This window comes from Propithecus coquereli, unplaced genomic scaffold (genome assembly GCF_000956105.1).
Source record: "Propithecus coquereli isolate 6110/MARCELLA unplaced genomic scaffold, Pcoq_1.0 Scaffold214, whole genome shotgun sequence".
In the NCBI taxonomy this organism is placed as follows: domain Eukaryota; kingdom Metazoa; phylum Chordata; class Mammalia; order Primates; family Indriidae; genus Propithecus; species Propithecus coquereli.
Genome location: NW_012146523.1, coordinates 3,802,892 through 3,819,742, shown reverse-complemented (window position 1 = coordinate 3,819,742; position 16,851 = coordinate 3,802,892). Strand labels below are relative to the sequence as shown.

General features: G+C 36.9%; 1 protein-coding gene across 3 annotated transcripts in view; it reads left to right on the top strand.

Moving 5' to 3' along the window:
• NEK10 (NIMA-related kinase 10) overlaps positions 1 to 16,851 on the top strand; it is a 225,985-nt gene that overhangs the window by 161,062 nt on the left and 48,072 nt on the right. For all 3 annotated transcript variants that reach the window (XM_012644543.1, XM_012644545.1, XM_012644544.1), the window contains 3 exons: positions 8,365 to 8,548; positions 8,643 to 8,729; positions 11,263 to 11,317. In XM_012644543.1, coding sequence (XP_012499997.1) covers positions 8,365 to 8,548; positions 8,643 to 8,729; positions 11,263 to 11,317 — 326 coding nt within the window. The remainder of the gene's footprint in view (positions 1 to 8,364; positions 8,549 to 8,642; positions 8,730 to 11,262; positions 11,318 to 16,851) is intronic.

The following is a 16,851-nucleotide window of genomic DNA, read 5'->3' as shown; positions in this document are numbered from 1 at the left end:
TGGCTGTGCAGAAGCTTTTTAATTTGATCAGGTCTCATTTATTTATTTTGGTTGTTGCTGTGATTGCCTTTGGGGTCTTCTTCATAAATTCTTTGGAAATCGGCTATTTTAAATAGGGATGTCAGGAAAGCCTCTGTAAGTATGTGACATTTAAACGGATACCTGAATACAGTTGATTCTTGAACAATGTGGGTTTGAACTGAGCGGGTCCACTTAAACGTGAAATTTTTTCTGCCTTTGCCATAAGACAGCAAGACTAACCTCTCCTCTTCCTCCTCCTCCTCTGCCTACTCAGTGTGAGGATGATAAGTATGAAGGCCTTTATAACGATCCTCTTCCACTTAATGAATAGTAAATATATTTTCTCTTCCTTATGATTTTCTTATTATCATTTTCTTTTCTCTAGCTTACTTTATTATAAGAATGCAGTTTATAATATATATAACACACAAAATATGTGTTAATTGACACTTATGTTATTGGTAAGGCTTCCAGTCAACAGCAGGCTTTTAGTAATCAAGTTTTTGGGGAATTAAAATTTACACATGGATTTATGACTGCATGGAAGATCAGCACCCCTAAACCTTGTGTTGTTGAAGGATCAACTGTACATTAAAGGGATGATCCCTGCAGATATCTGAAGACACAACATTGATGTCAGAAGGAGCAGCATGTCCAAAGAACTTGAGGTGGGAGTGTGCCTGCCAAGCTTAGGGAGCAGCAAAGAGGCCTGTGTGGCTGGAGTACAGTGAAGCAGGGGGAGACAGGAGGGGATGAGGTTGCCATAGTTCGTGGCATAGACTTGAGTGATGTGAGTTCTAAGCAAGCAAGAGGCTATTATTAGACTTTAAAAAGATATAGCTGGCTGTTATGTAGGAAGAGACCACTGAGAGCCAAAAGTGGAAGCAGACAGATTGGTTAAGAGGAGATTGTAGTGGACCAAGCAAGAGATGATGTTGACTCTTTTCTTGATTTTTAATTCTTTTGCTACTGGTACTTAATCAGTTTGGTATTTTGACATCATGTGCTAAGTGTGCAGTTTAATAAGAACTAGACCTTTCCTTATGTAATTCTATGTTAAAAATAGAACAGTCAATGGGTTCTAATTTGTGGGGTTTATTCATATTGACACCACTCATGTCTAATTTCATACTCTTTAATGCTTTAATAATTGCCGGATTTCAATTGCATTTTTTGTTTTTGAGAAATACAAATTAGAATGTCGTAAAACATGCCTACTTGATGGTCCTCTGTTCATTGTTTCTTTTATATGTGAAATAGAATTACCTGATTCTAGACTCATTTGAAATGCTTTTGTAGATATTAGCATGTACATTTAGTTCTATTCTCACGTTAGTATGCAGTCTTGGAAGAACATGGTGGTCAGTAATGTTGTATGTTTAACAAATGATACTTTCAGATTATGACATCGTTCTCCTCCTCTTCTTTATTACTTCTAGAAAACCTGTATTTCCATTAGGAATAATAGAGAACCCATCCATTTCTGACACAATACTAGGTTAGTTATGGGGTGGCAGTGAAGTATTTTCAATTGTGGTAAATTTCATACTAGATTTTTAAACTGAATTGTAATGATAAATTCATTTCCTAATTTATTTAATTTAGTGAAAGTTCATTTATATGTCATGGTATTTTTAAGAAGTTCTAATTAAGGTAGTATCAAAAAATAACAGGATCACAACTATATCACGATGGCAAAATTTTTTCTTAAGAAGTTCAAAATAAAACAATAAATAAGATCCAAACTTGAAGAGAATGTTTTCCTTGATTATGTAATTCTTATAAATTTAGCCATTTTTAGGGTTCCAAAACACCAGTTTTTCTGGTTTAATTTTAACTATTGCTCTCCTACTTGATATGGAGAGAACAGAAGAAAGGAAATGCTTCAAGATGCACAGATGGAATTAGACAATGGTATCATCCAAACGACTTTGGGGCTGAAAGATTTCCATCTACCATGGGAGGGACCAGGCTCCAGGCTTGTTTCATCAGCCCACATCTCTGTCATCTCTGACGTGACCAAGCCTAGTTTCCCAGAGCTAGGCCTGGAGGAGTCTCTCACTGCACTGCTGAAATGGCAGTTCACTCACCTATGGTCTGGTCCACGTGGCTCCTTCAGTCATCTGACCACACTGGCGGATTTTTTAAAAAATACCCTGAAATTTAGGGACTAAGTTTATGTAAAATAATATGCAGCCAACGATCTGTATTCTATTTTGAATTTTGTTTGTGCTATCATCCATGAAAAGCATAGAATGTGTTTTGCCACTGATAAAAGATCACCTCAGCTGGATGCTGGATAAATTTCTGTCAAGCATCTGGTAGCACTGAATTTATGTATTTAAGAACAAAGTTATTAACTTAACAAATGGAAGAAACTGGATAAAAATATAGCTAGTAGAATATGAATATATCAGAATATAAAAGAAGTAGTACATTTTTTAATAATTCTAAAGTAAAGCATCTATAGGATATAGCTGGTATGATGCTTTAATTTATTTCTCGCTTTCCTTCCTTTCTCTCCTTATAAAATTAACATTCTGGTCATTTAAAAAAACTGCACTAGTTTTAATAAAATAGGCTCTTTTAATTCTTTCCCCACTGTAGCAGTTAATTTGGGCAGTGTCAGTCCGTTACTGTTAGAATTGCTATTCAACTAAAAATGTATTATGATCTGCTGCACACATAAAAATATTGCATTATAATGAGCAAAACCAAGCTAAATGTAATTGTGCCTATACCAGCACTGTGACAGGAAGTGTCTTCTATAATGGTGGTGATTTCCATATCAGTGATAATTTTATTGTCTGATTTGCATTGTATTCTCCTTGCTGTCATATTGATACACAGAATGTGTCCATCCATTCCTAGAGATGCAGATGCCAAAAAAGTCTAGTTAACTCCCTCTCCTCCTCCTTGAAAAATCTTAAGTAATTAGAAAGTAAAAACGATGATAGCAGTCAAATTCCATCCCCCAAAGCAGCTTCTTCTTTTTTTTTTCTTTTCCTTCCTAAATCCCTGTAATAGCTTAATGTACTTGCTGGAAGTATCTGCTGAGAAAAACTTAATGGCTTCAACATTTAGAGCAAAAACATCCAACAATACTCTGCCTTTGGCCATTGCCTGCTGGGTTATAAAGGCACACTGTCATTGCTGGGCAGTTCATCTCTGACAGATGGCTTTACAACTTCTCATAAATGCAAAGGAGAAAAAGGAAGGGAGAAGTTCCACTCCTACTCATGGATGTATCAACAAATAGTCCCTTCAGCTCTTGGACAAACTTCACAATATAGGCTCCTGAGTAAAGGAGCAAGATTAAAAAAAAACCCACAGAAGTCATAAAACCCACTCACCCTATAAGGAACTTCACTTGCTTTTTTGGCCCTTCTCTCTCTTCTGATCTCAACACAGAAACTAAATGCCTCCAGCATGTTACTACAAAATACATTATTTCATTCTTTTTATGGCTGAAAGTATTCCTTTGTGAATATACCACATTTTCTTTATCCAGTCATCTGTTGATGGACACCTAGGTTGATGCCATTTCTCTACTATTGTGAATATTGCTCATAAACATATGAATGTAGGTATCTTTTTGATATATAGATTTCTTTTTCTTTGGGTAGATACCCAGTAGTGAGAATGTTGTATAAAATGGTAGTTCTATTTTTAGTTCTTTGAGAAATCTTTATACTGTTTTCCATAAAGGTTGTACTAATTTACATTCCCCACCAACAATGTATAAGAGTTCCCTTTTCTCTTCATCCTTGCCAATATCTGGTATTTTTTGCCTTTTTATTTATAGCCATTCCCACTGGGGTAAGATGATATCTCATGGTGGCTTTACTATGCATTTCTCTGATGATTAGTAATGTTGAACATTTGTTCATATATCTGTTGGCCATTTTTATATCTTCTTTTGAAAAATGTCTATTCATATTCTTTGCCCGTTCTTAATGAGATTATTTTTGTTATTTTTATTGAGTTGTTTGAATTCCTTGTAGATTCTGGGCATTAATCCTTTGTTGGATGCATAGTTTGCAAATATTTTTTCCCATTCTGCAAGTTGTCTGTTCACTCTGTTGATTGTGTCTTTTGCTGTGCAGAAGTTTTTTAGTTTCAGTTCTATTTGTCTATTTTTGTTTTTGTTGTTTGTACTTTTGAGATCTTAGTTATAAATTCTTTTCCTGGACCAATGTGCAGGAGAATTTTCTCTAGGTTTTCTTATAGTATTTTTATAATTTCAGGCCTTAAATTTTAGTCTTTAATCCATCTTGAGCGGATTTTTGTATATGGTAAGAAATAGGGGTTCAGTTTCATTCTTCTGCATATGGCAATAATCCAATTTTTCCAGAACCATTTATTGAAAAGGGTATCCATTCCCCAATGTATGTTCATGTTGACTTTGTCAAAGATCAGTTGGCTGTAAGTATGTGGCTTTACTATTCTGTTCCATTGATCTATGTGTCACTATTCACTGTTGATCTGTGTCTATTTTTATAACAGTACCATGCTGTTTTGGTTACTATAGCCTTATAGTATAATTTGAAGTCAGGTAATGTGATTCCACCAGCTCTGTTCTTTTTACTTTGGATTTCTTTGGGTATTTGGGCTCTTTTTTGTTCCATATGAATTTTAGAATATTTTTTTCCAATTCTGTGAAAAATGATATTGGTATTTTGATAGAGAGTACATTGAATCTCTAGATTGCTTTGACAGAGATTGCATTGAATCTCTAGATTGCATTCGATCTCTAGTATAGTCATTTTAACAATATTAATTCTTCTGATCCATGAGCATGGGATGTTTTTCCATTTGTCTGTATCATCTACAATTTCTTTCATCAGTGTTTTGTAGTTTTTCTTATAGAGATCTTTCACCCTCTTGGTTAAATACATTTGTAGGTATTGTATTTTATTTTTTTAGCTATTGTAAATAGGATTGCCTTCTTGATTTTGTTCTTATCTAGAACATTATTGGCATATAGAAATGATACTGATTTTTGTACATTAATTCGTATCCTGCAACTTTACTAAAATCATTTATAAAATCTAAGAGCTTTTTGGTGGAGTCTATAGGTTTTTCTAGGTATGAGATCATAACACTATAAACAGGGATAATTTAACTTCCTCTGTTACAATTTGGATCCTTTTCTTTCTTTCTCTTGCCTGATTGCTCTAGCTAAGACTTCTAGTACTATACTATACTTACTGTATAAGAGTGGTGAGAGTAGGCCTCCTTGTCTTGTTCCAGATCTTAAGAAAATATTCTCAACTTTTCTGCATTCAGTTTGATGTTGGCTTTGGGTTTGTCATATTTGGCCTTTATTGTTTTGAGGTATGTTCCTTCTATGCCTAATTTGTTGAGGAGTTTTATCATGAAGGGATGTTGAGTTTTATCACTTGCTTTTTCTTTGTCTATTGACATGATTATATGTTTTTTTCTTTATTTCTGTTTATGTGATGTATCATATTTATTGATTTGCAAATGTCAAACCATCCTTGCATTACTGGAATAAAACCCACTTGATCACGGTTTATTATCTTTTTGATGTGCTGTTGGGTTCAGTTTGCTAGTATTTTGTTGAGGATTTTTGCATCTACGTTCATCAGAGATATTGGTCTAAAGTTTTCTTTTTCTGTTGTGTCATCGTATGGTTTTGGTATCAGGGTGATACTGCCCATGTAGGATTCCAGTATCTTAACTGCATCAATGCAAAAAAAAGTTTTCTCAACTCAAAAGTTCTCCTCAATCTTTTTTCAACCATGATAGCGTCAACATATCTTGGATGTAAAGTCCTTAGAAGTTTTTAAATGTCAGCTGTGGTCTTTAGACTAGGCAGGAGATATTTATTTAGAATAAAAAATGGCATAAGGAGGAGGCCTTAAATTAGATGTTTATTTCCATGTATTAATAAATTCCTAAATACTTCAATTGGATATAGTTAGAGGAATAAGGATTCTGTGGCTTGGGAGAGAGAAAAGAGGAGGACATGAAAGAAGTCGAGTGGGTTTTACAGTAAATTTGGGGGCCTTAGAGGGAGGTCCTGAGTTTGGTATCAGGAGCTGGATGTGGGCAGAACTGAGGCTCACATTAGAAGCCCTATATATTCAAAACATTTCTGAGCAGCAAACACACAGCTCTGTCAGAGAGTTGCCAAAGCGTTTCTCATCTCAGATTCTAAGTTAGCAAGGTGTGCCTATGAAGTGGGAATTAAAAATTCACAGGCATAAAAGTAGACTTTGAACATTGGATGGAGACGAGGCACAGAAAACTAAGGTTAAAATGCTTCTTCACCTGCATTTTAGCTTCAACAAAGCAAGAAACTTGATGAAACTCTGAAGAAAGGAACACTGAAAAGATTCTCAGGGAAAAGAAATAATAAACAGGAATTGATTTGGACAGTTTGCAGTGCACAGATGTTTTTGATATTCTTTTTATCTTTTCATCTTGTCTAGAGAACATAAACACATGAAAGATTTCAGAGATTTACTTCTGACTTTAGTTATCCATAGGTTTTAGGTTTTCTTCATCTGCGAATTATACCACCATGGGGTTTGTAAAGACTTGCCCCTTGAAGCTGTGGGTGTCATTTTAATTGCAGGAAAAATATCTGAAATAAATAAACACAAATCTGTCTCTCAAATAGGCCTCTTTTATCATTGGAGCCTTTTAATCAAGAAGGGGTAATTTGTGACTAACCTGACACAATTCACAGGAGAATTCTTTTTCCCTTTAATAAATGCAGCCTTTTGCTTTTTTTTTTTTTTTTAATTTAAAGAGGTTTACTCTGAGCCAAATGTGTGTGACCAACAGTCCAGAACACATAACCTCAAGACATCCTGAGAAAATGTGCCCCCGTTTCATTTTGTTTTTCTGATACTCTGTTTTATCCTTTCCTCCCTCATGGCCTTTCTGCCTTTGTCTTTTTGTCCACCTGATCTGTAGCTTAGGGTTGTCAGCACTGTTTAGCCCCACAGCCTAGGAAGGTTCTTTACACCTGCTGCAAATGGACACAATGAATGTCTTAGGTATGAAGAATTACTTGGGTAAAGAAACAAGGGGTACTTCTCTGCTGAGTCATATGTCATTCCATCCCCACTGTCTTTTTCTTAGAAAAATCAAAGCTTCCAGCATTCAATGGAATTAAGATATTTTTCTTTATTCTTATTGAGACATAATTTTTGAAGTTCTAATAATACCATTTAGAGAAATGTGGAATCACACATCCAGATGGATGACCTTGTGGAGCTATCATAATAGAAATGCTCCCATCAGTGTTAGAGGATTCTGGAGGAGCTCATGGCTAGTTTTACAGAGAGCATTCAAGCCAGGCAGTAGCATGGAGTCCTGGTGGTTTTGGAAGTTCTCTTTGCTGCAGCTCTTCATCTTGTAGAGGACCTCACCTCTCACTCTCCATGGCCTGGCTTTGTCTGCTACTAATTTCCCTTGAGTTTTGAAGAAAATAAGCCTTATTTATCTACTATGCTGCTGAGAGGCTTTGATAGCAGATATTTTAGAAAAAAATTAAAATTTCTAAAATTTCTGCTAAATTGATACGTAGTCTATGAAGTACATTTCCCCACCCCCACTGGATTATATATGCCTTTGCTACTGAGCACTGTGGTCACCTCCATTCTTCTTTGTCCAATGGTACCTGTAGACCTACTTTTTTTGTATTTATGAACTGAACAACTTCTATAGCAGGTATATAAATGGAACTACTGATGCACTTCTGCATAATATATTTATAACAATATTTTAGGCATTTTAATATATGTTCTAACAGGCTTTGGGGTCCTAAAGAAGGAAAGAGAAAGAGACTATTAAAAATATTTTGTTTATTTCAGCATATTATGGGGGTACAGATGTTTAGGTTACGTATGTTGCCCTTGCCCCCTCTCCGCCCCCAAGTCCGAGCTTCAAACATGTCCATCCCCTGGATGGTGCGCATCAAACTCTTTGTGTATGCATATACCCGTCCCCTCCTCCCCCCTCCCCCTGTCCGACTTCCAATAGATGTTATTCTTATATGTTCACTTATGTGTTGATCAGTTAATGCCAATTTGATGGTGAGTACATGTGATGCTTGTTTTTCCATTCTTGGGATACTTCACTTAGTAGAATGTGTTCCAGCTCTATCCAGGAGAATACAAGAGATACTATATCACCATTGTTTCTTAAAGCTGAATAGTACTCCGTGGTATACATATACCACATTTTATTAATCCACTCATGTATTGATGGGCACTTGGGTTGTTTCCACATTTTGCAATTGTGAATTGTGCTGCTATAAACATTCGGGTGCAGGTGAGACTATTAAAAATTAAATCCTCTTTCCAGGAAACCTTTGAGAAGGCAAGCTTGAGTAGCAGCAGCAGTGGAGCAGCCAGCCTGAAAAGTGAACTTTCAGAAAGTGCAGACCTGCCCCCTGAAGGCTTCCAGGCTCCCGGTGGTAAGGATGAAGACAGGGCCTGTGATGAAATCCTGTCAGATGATAACTTCAACCTGGAAAATATTGAGAAAGGTACTTTTAGTGAAAGGATGTCAGCATGAATGCACTATTGACTCCTTTCTGTTTCAAGGTTCATTTGCTTTTTATTGTTTTTATTAATATGCAGATATATATTCAGAGCTAGATGATGAATTGGACATTTCGGATAACTCCAGCAGCTCCAGTTCAAGCCCTCTGAAAGAATCTACCTTCAGTAAGCTTTATTTATAAGTTTGCCATTTGTGGGATTCTGGCAGGTAGTGGTTTGGGAATCATACTTGAGTCAAGCAAATGTCACCATATATATAACCTGGTGGTTTGTTTTCCAGGTGTAATGCTAATTAGGACAGATGTGTCTGTCTCTATGATAGAGCTCAACGGCCAGACAGCACAGTGGTTTTACATTTCCTTAGCTGTCAAATGCACAATTTCATTATTTCTACCAGCAAATGCAGGTTCTAACTGGAGAGTTGAGATAACTAATTTGGAGACAGCTAAATAACCACAGGAATAATAGAAGTGACCTTCTATGGGTCTATTGGTCAGAGGGATTAGAAGCCTGTAGAAGAAATTAGTCTTGGTGTGGACTAATTTTTGTATAATTTTATTTACATTAATGTAAAGGGATGTATTAAAACGCTAAAATAAAAGAAAAATTTTGATTTTTTTTAGAACTATAAAAAATAATATATAAATTCAGTCCATAAGGTTACTCTTGATTCTTAATTTGAAACAATAAAGAAAATAGTCATACTGGGGTAAGGGAAAGAAAAAAAAAGGTAAAGATAAAATTTAAAGACTGTGATGAAAGATAGGATCAAATGCCTCAACACCTGAAGCTGAAAAGAAAAAGTAGTTAAAATAGAAAATGGAGAGAAAAGAATATTCTTTTAAAAGAGTAAGTTGATAAAATATTAAGAACTATAGATAGAAATACTCTGAAATAAATTAAGTGTAAATAATCCTCTCTTTTCAGTGACTAAACTATGAAAATATCATAAAAGAAAGTTTAAAGTGGTCTAAGAATCAAAGACAAATGTTAAGGATTTAGCTATGTTCTTTGTCTTTTCCAACTTAATTGATCCATCAAAATAGTGACTAGATATTCCAGATTTTCTGGGACAATCCCAGTTTCCAACACTCTGTCCTGTTTTTCCTGTAAATTCCTGCTTGTTAAATAAAATGTCTTGATTTGCAATTGGGAAAACATGAGTATAATACAGGAAAAAGTATTCGTGTATATAAACATATATAGCAAATTCTAGAAGTTCATTACTGTTTTGAGATGAGTTCCGTGTTATATATCCCTAGTGACAATGGTGAGAGGTCAGTGGAGAGGTGGAAAGGAGAAATTTGCATGTGGTAACCTGTAGCTGCCTTAGCAAGAGCTTAGGAAGATTATGACATAGATATTTTATTGTAATTTGTTAGATATTGATAATGGAATTTTTGTTTGTTTAACACGTTTTCTTTGAGAAAGAAGCCCTTAAATAAACCTGTCAAAGTAAATAGTAATTTGTAACATTATATTTTAGCTGATGCTTTCATAAACAAGACAATCTTTGCAGTATGTACAGTTGCTGAGGTGACAGAAATGCAGCGTTATTTTTGTTTGGTTTTGCCATGAATAAACCCATGTGTATTCCTTACATATTGTTTGACTGCTTTCACGCTACAAGGGCAGCAGAATTCTGTTGGGACAGAGACCGTATGGTGTGCAAAGCCTGAAATAATTCCTACCTGGCCCTTTACAGAAAACATCTGGTAATCCCTGCCTTAGAGCAATATGAGGGTGTTTATAGACCAAGCCATTCATTGAATATATATCTCCTTTTTTTGAATTTTTAAAAAATTTATTTTTATTTTTAAAATATTTTTATTGATACATAATATTTGTACATATTTATGGGGTACATGTAATATTTTGATACATGCATATAATGTGTAATGATTAAATCAGGGTAATTAGGATATCTAGCACCTCAAACATTTTTTTTGTGTTGGGAACATTGCAAATCTCCTCTTCTAGCTATTTGGAAATATACAATAAATTATTATTAACTATAATTACTCTAATGATCTATCAAACACTGGAACTTATTCCTTCTATCTGTATGTTTGTACCCGTTAACCAACCTTTCTTCATCTTCCTTTCCCCCTTCCCTTTCCAGACTCTGATAACCATCATTCTACCCTCTACCTCCATGAGATCAACTTTTTTAGCTGACACATATGAGTGAGAACACGAAATATTTGTCTTTCTGTGCTGGTTTATTTCACTAAACATAATGTACTCTAGTTCCATCCATGTTGCTGCAGATAACAGGATTTCATTCTTATTATGACTAAAAAATATTCCATTGTATATATATACCACTTTTTCTTTATCTATTCATTTGTTAATGGACACTTAGACAGATTCCATATCTTGGTTATCATGAATAGTGCTATAATAAACATTGGAGTGCAGATATCTTTTTGACATACTTACTTCCCTTCCTTTGAATATATACATAGTAGTGGGATTGCTGGATCATATGGTAGTTCTATTTTTTAGTTTTTTGAAGAACCTCCATACTGTTTTACATAATGGCCATACTAATTTATATTCCCACGAAGAGTGTATAAGAGTTTCCCTTTCTCTACATCCTTACCAGCATTTGTTGTTCAGCATTGTTTTGTTTTTTAATAAAATAAAAGATTTGCAGAGGAAGTAATGTAAAGTTACTTTTATTTTCTTGTTTCAGGCATTTTAAAAAGAAGTTTTAGTGCTTCAGGAGGAGAAAGACAATCCCAAACAAGGTATGTACAAATTGAGCTCCTAGAAATATTAGGCTTTACAGAGCTCGGTTATTGGTGGTTAAATGGAAACCTGATGGCCAGAAGTTACCATGGGCCCATGGAAACAAAGGCTGTTAGAGCTCACCCTCCCAGAACCATTTATAGTTTACCAAATAGCATACTGTAAAGAGTACTAAGCTTGGGCCTGGGTCTTAGTCTAGCTCTGCCTTTTTTCTAGCTTTGTGACCTTGAAGCAATTGGTTAGCCTCTCTGAGCTCATGGGCAGGCCAGTAGGTAGGGCCCTGGTGCTCCACGAGGTCATCTGGGGCCCTGGTCCTTATGTCTTGTTCCTCCACATTCCCAGGGTGTAGGTCTCATCCTCATGGCGAATGTGGCCAATGTGGCTCACCAGACCACATCCTACATCCCAGCCAGCAACAAGAGGAAAGGGCAAGTGGAGACATATCCCTTCTTTTAAAGACATGACCCAAATGTTGTGCTCATCACTTCTGCTCACGTACCATTGGCCGGAACTTCCTCATGAGACCATATCTAGCTGTAAGGGAGGATAGAATATGTTGGGGGGATTCTCTTTTAAAAGAAAGGCAAAATTGTAATTTTGGGACAGCTAGCATTGTCAGTGACAGTTGTCACTTGTAGTGAGGACTGAAAACTATTAGATTCAGCCTTTTGCGAGCGACCTGGTGACCTTCATGAGAGTAGTCTCACTGGCACTAGGTGGGATTGAAGGGAGCAGAAATGTGACTGCAATGGTCTTAGATGTTCTGGAAGCCGAGATGGGGGCAGTTGAAGAACATGAGGAGTGAGCTGGGAGAGTTAGCTGGCTGGGGAGAGTTGATGGTAAAGGGTATCCTAGAATGAGGATGACTTCAGAGCATTTGGAACTGAGGAGAAGAAGCCAGTGGAGAAGAGAGACTGGGAAGAAGAGATAATTGATTATATCTAGTTGCAGAGTAGCTTGGAGCCAGAGGAGTGAGCCTCTGAAAAAGATGGGAGGGCAACCCTTTGTGTCTGGGGAAAGTCAGGTGAAGATAAAATTAAGCTAGAGAAGTAGGATATTAAGGAAGATTATATGTGGTGGTTTCTGTCCATTAGATGATCTTGGCCACTGCTGATAGAACCATCTAGATTTGAGGAGTGTGGTCAGCTAGGAACAACCAATTTAGAGATGGGAAAGGGACCAAACAGAGACAGGCTTAAGGACTGCCAGACAGCTCTGAGGTGAGGACAGCATTGAGGCTGGGACAACCATATGATGATGCCAGTCAGGGGGCTTGAGAGCCGTGCAGTGGCCCTAGCTACAGGGATAGCAGCATGTGACAAAAGGCTAAGGCTGCGATGTGCTGTACCAGTCAGGGCTTTGTGGATACAAGCAAAAGAGCCTGACTCTTGCTCACTTAGGCAACAGGAGGCTTTGGAGGCTTGCACATCAGGAATCTGGAGGATCAAGTTTAGGCATTCCTGGCAGACTTGTAAGGGCACAGATGCTGAAATGAATGAGCTCTCAGCTTCTTTATTCCATTCTTATGTCACCTTTCTTAGGATTCAGAGTCCTTGGAGAGAGAGTCAGATTGTCTTGGCTTGGATCAGTCCCCTGTTTACTGCTCTGGAAAGAGCTGAAATCCTTGATTGACAGTCCTTCAGGTCCATCAGGGGACCTTTGCTGAAGGGAGCTGGTGTGGGTGCTGGGCAGCCTAAATGGAACCATGGTCTATGTGTGGGTTTGAGGGTGCTGGAAATTGCATAATGGAAATGAATTTTACAATGAAGAATCTGCCCAGCAAATCCCTGGGAAGTTCAGTTAGGTGACAAGGGAAGGTTCATATAGATAAATCATTTTTTGTTTAGTCAAAGATACATCACTGATAATTTTATCTTCTCCAAGTGAGGGCCAGGAAGGGTTAAGGTGGAGCCTTTTAACATCCTAATTCTTTTCCACACGTATACAGTGGTTCCATTTAGGCTGCCCAGAACCCACACCTGCACCCTGCAGCAAAGATCCCCTGATGGACCTGAAGGACTATTAATCAGGGATCTCAGCTCTTTCCAGAGCAGTAAGCAGGGACCTGATCCAAGCCAAGAGAATTTGACTCTCTCTCCCAGGACTCTGAATCCTGAGAAAAGTGACACAAGAATGGAATAAACAAGCTGGTAACAAAAACTCAAGGAAAACCTACCTGGGCAAATGATCTACCAGAAAGGTCTTTGAGTAAAACCTATAAGACCTCATGGTGTTCTTTAGTAGGTCAAATTGCAGAGAAACTGCAGACAGAAATAACAAGGAGGGCAGGGGAAAAAGAAACAGTCCAAAACTCTAAGGAGAATCAAAATAGGTGATTTTTAGAAATGGGGACCTGAGTTAGAAGATCCTGCAGGGTATCTCCAGGGCTTCCTGGTCTCCAGCATTCCCCACCTTCTGCTTTCCATTGCTAGCCCACCATTTCTGCTTCTACTTTTTAGTCAAGGAAGCCACATGTGGGAGCCTGGAACTGTGGAAACTCCCGCTTCCTCAGTCCAGCAAGGGAAGGATTTGGGTAGGAGACATGTGCCTGGCCCTGGAGTTGGGGTTCTGAACACATGGTCCCAAGGAGTGAATGTGTCCTTATCTCTGGCATCATAGTTTCTACCTTAACCACATAATGAGTTCAATAGACTTTTATGAGCTTATCTGGAAATATATCCACTGCCTTTGGTAGTGTTTGCATACGAAAATGATCCAAAATAACTAATATGTGCACTTTGGAAAATAACTACCATCTTTTAAGGTTTGTGTTTGTCTGTATTTTTAAGAACATTGTCAAAGTCATTTTTTCTATTATTATATACTTTATTCAGTGATACAAAGTTGCTTAAATGTATAAGAAAAATACAAAACAAGTATTTTAGTACAAAAATAAATATGATATATGGGTATACTCCTCAATTAAGAGAATTTTATATTAAAGTGAAAATTACCAATCAGATTAATTTAGGAATCTCAGCACTGCCAAATTACTCTTTTTTTTACTAAAAGGATCCATGGAAAATTGTTTTATTTGCAAGAATCCACTTGCTGTCCAACTCTTCAAAAGCAAAAGAAACATATGTACTATATATTTTAGAGCTTGAGATGGTTTTTAAAAAGATAGTCATTAGCTAAACATTTTATAACAAATTGGGTAAACTGGAATCAGCAGAAAGGGAAGTTCAATCTGAAGCTCATTGAAACAGGGATATTACAGAGTAAGCTTTAACTTGGGGTTATGACCAAGTCAACAGATGGAAAATGGAAAATGGCCCACACATTGATGTTTATGTTTTGGAAAGCGTGTTTTAAGGTGAGTAGGACTACAGGACTTGACCTAAAGCAACACATGCAAAGCTGTGCGATGAATGTGATACATATGGTGTGACATGCCACCAGGAAACATAGGTTGGTTTAAGACAAGCTCTCTCCCCTCAAGGAACTCACAGTGTAATGAGAAGACAAAGGCAGACTTCAGAGGAAAATAAATGATAAAAGACAGCCTTTGATTCGTGCCAAGTAAAAAAGAGAGAAAATTAATAACTTTCTGACATCCTTCCAGGTAATCTCTAGGGCTTCTCTGAATTAAAAGGAGACAGATCTAAAATGTATTTATAATTCTTTAAAAGGCATTAAATAAAGCTGAAATTATTTACAATCTAATTTGTTTAGGATTTTCCTGGGTTTTCTGGTTTATTAATGTGAAATGTGAATCCATCTTGCAAAATATTTAGAAGCTAAATGAGAAATCTGAATATAAAAGAAGATAGCAAAGCTATATAATAGAATAAAAATAAATTGAAAATCAAACTTGTAGAGGTTTTTTGGCTACTCTGTGCCATGTATGAAATGATATACCAGTTACAATGAGACCCTGGACAACTGTCCCCTTTGGGGACCCTCTTGAAAAAGGCAGTTGATTCCAATGAGAAGAAGCGACAGAGAAGTGTATACCCAATCTGAACACAGCTTCCAAAGTTTAGAATTCAGACTTGGCCCTGGTTAAATAGTACAGAGAGAAAACTTAAGCATAAATTCTCAACACTGGCCACACCAGATCTCAGGAGCTAGCTTTGAACCAATTGCCTGCTGAAGAACTGAAGTACCTGCCTAATAACTTGGGATAGGCTTTCTTGGACAAATGAGTAAAACATAAGCAAACAGAATTAGAAAGGACAGCTCCTGCCTCATTAGAGAAATGTGGAAGTCTCGAGGATGGAGAAAGGAAGTATAGTATTTGAACTGGAAGGCACCCTGGTGATCCAAGCCATCATCGGATGGTAAAACTGTTTTCAGGAATATAATTAATGGCAAGACCAAGAGAGGACCAGTCCCTGATTGCTTTGAAATTTCCAACTTCAATCATTTTCAAATTTGATCTAAAATCTGCCTTCATTACTATTTGCTAGGAAAGAATTAAGAATGGATTTGACTTTTACCAGTTTTATGTGGGTTTTATAGGCTGATGCAGTATATATACACTGACAATTCTAATCCAGCAAGTCATAGCATTTTATTTCAATTTATAAATAAATTTCTCTGTATAACACAATTTGGTAAGTCACATAGGGGCTTCTTTATCACATACACTCAGGTCCTAGTGAGCTTTGGGTATTGTATTATGACCATCTTAAGAATATTCATTCGTTCAGTTGATAGATATTTATTATGGTGTGTCAGGCATGTGCCAGACTATGCCTGATTTATCTTTGCATTCCCCAGGGCACAGTGTATTGCATTGGGTGCCAATCCACAAATACTTGTTAATTAGTAGATGAATGACAGTTATCTTAGTGTAAATTCTGTATCTATCACTGTAAAGGACTAAAATCTTGTCTACTAGCTTGAACCTATAGCCTTTGCCATAGCCACAGCTTAAGGTCCATGTTTTTTAGGATCCTGTTGCTCAGGCAACAAGATTTCTTCATGCCTGCTTGCCTCCTGTTGCCAAGGCAACAGCATATAGTTGGCAGACTGGTTTAAGATATTGGATGTTTACGGTATCAGAGATGCCTGTGGTTCATAAGTTTTTTGATAAATCAGTGCATGCATAATTGTATTCCAGAGTATGCAAAGATAATTGTAGATGTCTGTGACCATTCAGCATCATAGATGTGACTAGAAAGACCTTGTATGTTTTTGGGACCTGTGGATCTTGCCTCCTTTTAGCAGAAGTCTTGCTTATTTTTATTTGTGGCTATTTCCGCCATCCCTTTTCATAATCTGTGTCTAGTTTTGCTTTGACTGAATGCATACTGCTAGATCATCACTTGCCAAAGTCTTCCTGGCCTATCTGCCAATGTCACACTCCAGCAGTCTCACACACAAAAAAGATATTGAAATACATTGTCAGTAAGACCACTCGATTCCTTTTCCGTGACAGTTTTGAACTTTCCTGGCTTATTGCTCATTTGTTTCTAGCTGTTATTGGAGTATGAGTGGAAAGCCACAGGAGCATTATGCCACTTTCTTGTTATGATACCAACGCCATTCACATTGTAGATAGATAAAAGCCCTTATTGGACATGAG